This window comes from Oratosquilla oratoria, chromosome 21 (assembly GCF_046742065.1).
Source record: "Oratosquilla oratoria isolate Oo_2021 chromosome 21, ASM4674206v1, whole genome shotgun sequence".
Classification (NCBI taxonomy): Eukaryota; Metazoa; Arthropoda; class Malacostraca; order Stomatopoda; family Squillidae; genus Oratosquilla; species Oratosquilla oratoria.
This window is the reverse complement of record NC_134797.1, coordinates 59,366,639-59,374,831: the sequence shown is the minus strand read 5'-3', so window position 1 is coordinate 59,374,831 and position 8,193 is coordinate 59,366,639. Positions and strand designations below refer to the sequence as shown.

Sequence of the window (8,193 nt, the reverse complement as noted above, 5' to 3'; positions counted from 1 at the left end):
ACGCCCGCAAATCATGCCGCCCGTGAACAGCCCTCTGCGGGTTCCTGCAAAGAAAGATAGAAATATTTTTTCCGTTCATTCTTTTCACCCGTGAGTTGCCTGTCGCCCCGATGTCTGTTCAGTGTCCTTGAGTGAACTTCGTTCAGTGTCAGTGTCCTTTCTCGCTCCAAAATAATCACCACTCTTTATGTTCATTACTTGTCAATTTCTTCTTCAACCTCGTAATCTTCTTTACCCTTGTTCACTTTCCTATTAATTTCTAATTTTCCCCCTTCTATTTTAACTCCTCTCCGAAGCTGGTGAAACTATCTTAGGAAGACTCCAAGTTTAGTTTTCTGCCTCTGTGTCTTAAGTGATTTTATTATATGGTTATCTTATCTGGTTATATTCTCTCCTGCATCAGAAACAAAGTTCCGCAAACATCTGCTGACCGTTCTTACCTCACTATCTACATATCTCCCTGTCCTCTTCATCTGACTGCTTCCCACCCGACCACCAGGAACTTATAAATGCGCCTCTGCACCCAGGACTTTGAACCACAGTCATGAGGACTTCGACTCTCTCGGATGTTTCCTTTCAGATGCTGTTGGTGCTCCTGGTCCTCGTCACGGGGGGGCCGCTCTCCGTCAGCGCCTTCCTCGCCACGTCACTGAATCTGACAGATCCTGGCGTTACCGACGTTCTGTGCCCAGACCAGGTGAGTTGGTCGTCCTGATCGACACTTGTTACATCGGACTTCATCCTCACTAGGTAGCAATTCTGGTGCGAATAAGTGACATACTTCTGGTGACAGCGACGACTATATGGATGTGGGGCTGCCTTATACTCGACAGGAATAATTCATACATCAATATCTTGAACATTCAGGTGTATATATATATATGTTATATATATATATATATATATATATATATATATATATATATATATATCGAGAGAGAGAGAGAGAGAGAGAGAGAGAGAGAGAGAGAGAGAGAGAGAGAGAGAGAGAGAGAGAGAGAGAGAGAGAGAGAGAGAGAAAGAGAGAGGGTAGCCCGTTCAGTCAGGGATCTCTTTACTTTGGAACTAGTCAGAGTAAAGCCTGTTAAACGGTCACTGAGTACTAATAGGTCTGTCAGCACGTTGGTGTATGTTATAGATACTTATTACGGCTTATGCCCGCATGTTCTCTTTAGCTGAGGGGGCCAAGTTCGGAAGAAAGTGGAGTGGGTTGCTCATCGATCGAGACCTCTTTTGATTCAGAGTTTGTTTATCAGTCAGACAGAATCGGCTGGCCTTAGCCACGATAGATATCTAAAGCCGTGTCCACACTTGTTGCATTTCCACGTATCGTATCATCTTTGCGTACCACCTAGTGATACGGTACGGTGGAACAGGGTATTGTACCCACTTGTTGCGTATCCGCCTGTTGTATACGGACACGCAAGAAGTAGGTACAATACCCTGTTGCACCGTATCGTATCACTAGGTGGTACGCAAAGATGATACGATACGTGGAAATGCAACAAGTGTGGACCCGGCTGAAGAGGCACCCCACCGTCTTGAGGGGATGAATGGACTTATGGACCGATCGACCATTCAGTCCCTCCTATCCTGCCCTGTCCTTTCCAAACCCGTTCGAAACCTTCGCAGATGATGGGACCGACAAGTAACCACAAGGCCATCACGCGCGAGGCCGTCCGCAGGAACATTCGCAAGTTCTTCCTGAGGAATCCTCCGGTGGGAGTACCCGACTTTAACATCCCCACCACTGCCAGCCTGGAGGAGATCTACCGGGCCTACTATGGCCCAAGGAGTTCTCCCGTTCGGTTCATCAAGGCCGTGAACTCAATCGCCAGCGCCAACGTCCTCTTCGATTCGATGGACCAGTTCCGGTAAGGCTAAAAGGTAGTGAGATTTATCCAGTGGTATTCCCATTCAAATATTCATAAAAAACGGAGGTTGAGTGCCTCATGTGATCCGTTTCGCATGGGATTCGCTCTAGTCTCATGAAGTGATATTATCATCTTTACTTTTTCTCTTGATTTACAGTATGTCTCCTTCTCAAACAGGGCTCATTATCTTTTTTATGTATTGTCTCGATACACTATTTTGTTTCACAGTTCATATTCACCTTTCACGATTTCCAGTTCTAGATCGTAGCACCCCTTTTTTTTCGTTTTGTCTTATGTTGAATTGTTCAAAATTTGAAACATCTTTTACGTCAGCTGGGTCACAATTCTCCAGCATTCCAATTCCTATAATTTTACTTGATTGTGTTTCAAATACTCGATGTTTATTTGATGCATTTCTATGATCCCTAGCAAGAGTTTGAATGGATTCAAGCTATCGTTCAAATAATTAAGTTTTCCGGATCTTATTATCTAAAAAAATGAGACGACATATCTTGTGTATAATTCTCGTTTTAAATATCATTACACAATCCTGGCACAGCCCTATCTTCACCTCAAATCACACACTCTCTCCGTTTCCCTCCCTCATACAAATTTTTACTACTCACGTAAAAACATTTGAATGCCCTCAGCAGAAATCCCTCTGTCAAATACATTTGCAAAACATCCCATAACACCCCTCTGTTACCTCTGTCGTACACCTTCAGATGCATAAAAACACAGAGGAATTCCTTGGCTTTTATCAAAAACTTCTTCCATATTTGCTTTACTACAAAAATAGATCTATGCATCTCCTTTCTTTCCTAAAGCCCACACAGCTCTTATCTTATGTAAAGATCCAGAGGAGAAAAAAAAAAGGGGTGGGAGGAAGAAGTAAAAGGTTCAGACATAACTTATACAGATATAAGGGGATTAGTATAATGAAAATCGACAAGTCAATGTGGTTTGCCGAAGCCAAGATCATTGAAAATATTGATGCTCAGGTGGATGAGGGAAAGGATAACATATGAAAAAGTATACAAGAATACGGTAAGTAGAGGAACAAAGTTGAGGAGATTGTAGTTGACAAATGTAAGGACCAACTTAGGTTGTTCTACAGATTTGTATATAGTAAGTTGAAACATAGAGGAGGTAATCCAAACTGAAAGTTGAAGGAGTAGTATATGAAGATACAAGAAAGCAAGTTGAAATAATGAACGAAAACTTCCAGTCAGCATTCAATATGGATGAGTGCTTTGAGAGATAAAAGGGTGAAGAAAATGAAGATGTTATTCACAACATAATAGTGGAAACAAGTGATGTGAAAAATTGGAAATGAGAAAGGCCTCAGGGCCTGATGGGATCTCAAATTAGATACTGAAAAGTGTAGAAGACAATTTGTGGATAAAGTACATAAACTGATAGCATTACTGGAAGAGCGGAAAGTGCCATTGGATTGGAAATCTGCAAATGTATTAACAATATTTAAAAGAGAAAATAAGAAGGTACAGCTAGATTATAGACCAGTCTCTTTGACCAGTGCATTAGCCAAATTATGTGATGAAAATATTGTAAACGATAGTTTGATGAAGTATTTGGAAGGTAGAGGAATCTCTGTTGACATCCTGTCGTTTTTTTATTCGAGAGTAGTTGGTGTGGTGCATGAGATTGGTGGATTGTGGCTACCTAAATTTGGAAAAGTCATTTGACCAATTGCCATAGAAAAGATTGATTTGGAAACTGGAAAACATAGGCATTAAATGGAATACATTGAAATGGGTAAAATAATTTTTAAGTATTGGATGTATGAGACCAGTAGAGAAGAAAAGTTAGACTGTAGAGGAGTGAATAGTGGGGATAACACAGGGTTCAATTCTGGTTCCCGTAATGTTTTTTTTGCATATAAATGCTATGACGAATGGAATGGATACCTATGCAAACTTATTTGCAGAAGATGCCAAGGTCATGAAGGAAGCGAAAAGCGAAGAGGATTGCATACTGACACAGGAAGACCTAGATAAGGATCATGAATTGAGACAGGAAGGGATAACGGGTTTCAATACAAAGAAATAGGTAGAAAAAATCGAGAAGCTATTAGAATAGAAACTCAAATGACGACATGACATCTTGCAATGAGACCAAGGTAATAATAATAAAAAAGAGAATATATGATCGAAAAATAATTAAGAGTAAAGTTAAAGGAGGTAAAGGAGTTTGGGATTTTAATCAGGAATTATCTGTTGTTAGAAAGTCATATACAAATGATAGGGAAAACTTATGAATTACTGAATAATATAACGCCATCAACCAAGATGATCCCAAGACATATGAGGAAATGTTGCAAAAAAAAAAAAAAAAAAAAAAAAAAGAACTTTCTACAATGGAAGAGCGAAGAGAGACAAGCAATGTAATAATATTTAGTACGAGGGAAATATATGAAAAATGGACGGATAAGATTTGCTTGTACACACACACACACACACACACACACACACACACACACACACACACACACACACACACACACACACACACACACACACACACACACACACACACACACACACACACACACACACACACAAATAAACGAGTGAATATGAAATCACCTTGTCACTTGGGTGAACAGATAGTCAACTGGGTTAGTACAATATGTACATAGAATGATATTACCATATGTTCTGCCAGAATTTGTAGGAACGGTGGATCACCATTGTTGTCGTCATACCTTTGCATAGTAGAGGAATAGTTGAACACAGACCTTGCGGTGTTCATGGTCCCCGTCTCCCTCCGACAGCTTCGACCCGAAACTGCACGGGGACGGAGAGCAGCTGGCCGCGTTGCAGCAGACCCTGTCGCAGCGACACGCCCAGATCGCCACAGCTGTCAGCAGTACCCAGGCCTACTCGGCCGCCCGCTCCCTCCTGGGCGAGTCGCTTCACACTATCCAGGACTTCTATGCGCACTCCACCTGGGTCGAGCTCGGCAACCATGACATCGTCGAGGGCCTCGGGCTGCCCGGCTACGATGTCGGGACCATCGCCGGCTCAGAGGAGGACGTCTGCTCCAGCTGCTCACAGGCACAGGTAAGTCAGGACGACGACCTACTCGCGTCAAATCAGACAGAGGATTACAGCATCATCCATACACAACCCTTCTCCATTCACCCCATTCTTCTGTCCTCTCCCGTCCTTCCTCAACAGACATTCCTATCTTTTGTAACGCCCATTTCACCCCATCCATCCATCTCATCCTAGGACGCCCCCTCATATTCACTCCTTCCACCTCTGCCTTCCACATCTCTTTTACTAATCTTTCTTCACTCATTCTTTCCATGTGTCCAAACCATCCTAATAAATACTCTTTCATCAACCCTATCTCCCAGCTCACTTTTCATCCCTGTTCTATTCCTCACCTCCTCATTTCTCACTCTATCTAGCCTAGTAACCCCTATCATACTTCTCAGACATTTCATCTCAAACACATTCAAACTCCTTCTCTCTTCCTCTCTTATGTTTCATGTTTCTGCCCCGTACAGTGCTGTTGGTACAATCACTCCTTCATATAACCTCCTCTTGGTATCCATTCCCAGATGTCTATTTCTCATTACACTTTTTAATCCACCGAGGCATTTACTCGCTTCTCTCAATCTACATTCTACCTCCACCCCCACTCCTCCCTTTTCTGCCACATTCGCACCCAAGTATCTAAAACTATCCACTTCCTCCAGTCTTTCACCCTTAATGCTCACCCCCAGCCTAATGTCATTCTCTCCCCTTGTACATCTCATCACCATACTTTTACCCATATTTATCTTCAGCTTCCTTCTTTCACACACTCCCCCAAGCTCTGTCACTAACTTCCTGAATCCTTCCTCCGATCCCACTACAAGCGCAGTGTCGTCAGCAAACAACAACTGGCTTATTTCCCACTTTTCTCCATTTTCTTTAACCATCTCCAACCCCTGACCCACTACCCTTGCATTCACCTCTCGCACCACCCCATCCATGTATAAATTGAACAGCCAGGGCGACATAACACATCACTGACGATGTCCCACTTTTACCTCAAACCATTCACTCTCTCCATTTCTAATCCTAACACAAGCTCTACTACTCTCGTAAAAACTCCTAACTACTCTTAACAGCTTTCCTCCTATCCCATATATCTGCAGTACCTCCCACAGTGCCTTCCTGTCTACCCTGTTGTAAGCCTTTTCCAGATCCATAAAAGCCCAAAAAACATCCTTACCTTTTCCTATAGCTTTCTCACATATCTGTCTTTCCACAAAAATCTGATCTACACAGCACCTACCTGTCCTAAACCCACACTGCTCTTCACCAATTACTCCCTCTGTTCCTCTCCTAATCCTCTCAATCAAGACCCTCCCATAAGCCTTCCCAACTACTCTCAACAAGCTGATCCCTCTGAAACTACTACACTCACACTTGTCCCCATTTCCCTTGTAAAGCGGAACTATACAGGCACTCCTCCAGTCCTCCGGCATTCTACCCTCTCTTAAACAAACATTAAATAACCTCACCAGCCAGTCCACCATAACTGTACCTCCTCTCTTCAGACATTCTGCATGGCATCCATCCAGACCAGGTGCCAAACCTGCTCTCATCATCTCAACAGCTGCTTTCATTTCATCTTTCCCTATTTCTCCTCCATTTTCTTCATCACTCTCATTTTCTTAGCGTTTCCCACTGCAACTACCTTTCCCTCCCTATCCTTCTTCACATTTAGCAACTCCCTAAAATACTCTGCCCACCTTCCTCTCACTGCCTTCTCTTCCATTATCATCTCTCCATCTGCACCTTTTACCTTTTCTTCTCTACTTGATTCGCCTCCTCTTTCTCTTTTAATTTCTTTCAAAAATATATTTCTATTACTTTCAATATTTTCTGTCATATTTTTTCCCTATTTCACATCTGCTCTCCTCTTTGTTTTCTTTATTTTATGCTCAACTTCCCTTCTCTTTACTTTGTACCTCTCATACGATTCCCTCGTCCTAATTTGTAGCCAATCTATGAATGCCTGCTTCTTCTCTTCTACACCCTTCTTTGCTTCCTCATCCCACCACTCACTACCCTTCCTTCTATTTCCTTCCGCTCTCCTTGTTCCACACACCATCTTTGTACACCTTATGACTCCCTCCTTGAACCATCCCCACTCCTCCTCCTCTCCTAGTTCTACTCTATCCTTCACTCCCTCCCACTCCCCTCTCAGCTTCTTCTTATATTCATTCTCCTTTTCTTTCTCATTTAAGCCGTTCACTCTAAGTACCTCCCTACCTTCTGCCCTTTTCCTCTTTCTCCACCTATTCTCCACTCTCAAATTACCTTCCACCAGAAAAGGATTCGATATTCCCCCACTCTCTCCCCTTAGAACATGTACATCCTTAACTCTTCCTACCATACTCCTGGTCACCACTATATAGGCCATTAACGCTCTATCTGCCACCCATCTATCCACCACCCTCTCCCATGTGCATTTATGCTTGACTTTCTTCGTAAACACTGTATTTGCTATCATCAACTCTCTTTCAAGACACATCTCCACCATCAATTCTCCACTACGATTTTTACCTGGAACTCCATACTTTCCAATCACTCCGTCTATTGGTTCGTTTCCTACCCTAGCATTAAGGTCTCCCAATACAACTACATTGACATTTCTCCCTAATCCCTCTATGCACTCATTTATATCTACCCAAAAAGCCTCCCTTTCCTCTACGCTCTTCTTACTACCAGGTCCATACGCACTTACAAAAACCCACATCTCCCTTCCCAGCTTCACCTTCATCCACATCAACCTTGATGAAACCTTCTTCCACTCCACTACCCGCTTACTTATCTCTTCACTTACTAGTATAGCCACCCCTTCTCTCCCTCGTCCCCTCTTCACTCCTGAGTACCTCCCAGCCACACTCCCAAACTCACACTCACCCTTCCCTTTCATTTTAGTTTCACTCAAAGCCAGCACACCCATCTTTCTTCTCACAAACATACTGCCTATCTCTTCCCTTTTACTCTCATCTGTACCACATCCACACACATTAAAAGACCCAAACCTTAGGGCACTGGTTGGAAAACTCACAGGCCCTCTTATGCCTTTACTTCTTTAGGAATGTCCTCTTTTGGGGCTACAGGTAATAGGACTCCTCATCCCATCCCCCGTCCCGTTTTTTGTCGTCTTTTATGACTCAAGTGGAAAGACCTGGTGGCAGCATTCTCTTCCCCCACCACAGGGTAGGCGAAATAAGGAAATGAATATTCAGAGAAATTGTACAGGACAGTAACAAGGGGTTGGAGGACAG

At 43.0% G+C, this 8,193-nt stretch overlaps 1 protein-coding gene across 1 annotated transcript in view; it reads left to right on the top strand.

The window, feature by feature from the left end:
* The first annotated feature begins 453 nt into the window (after positions 1–453).
* The window catches only part of LOC143036962 (von Willebrand factor A domain-containing protein 7-like), a 42,487-nt gene continuing 34,747 nt past the window's right edge, over positions 454–8,193 (top strand). Inside the window, exons 1-3 of the mRNA XM_076205023.1 lie at positions 454–697; positions 1,633–1,874; positions 4,669–4,957. Of these exons, the coding sequence (XP_076061138.1) occupies positions 545–697; positions 1,633–1,874; positions 4,669–4,957 (684 nt within the window). The 5' untranslated portion in view covers positions 454–544. The remainder of the gene's footprint in view (positions 698–1,632; positions 1,875–4,668; positions 4,958–8,193) is intronic.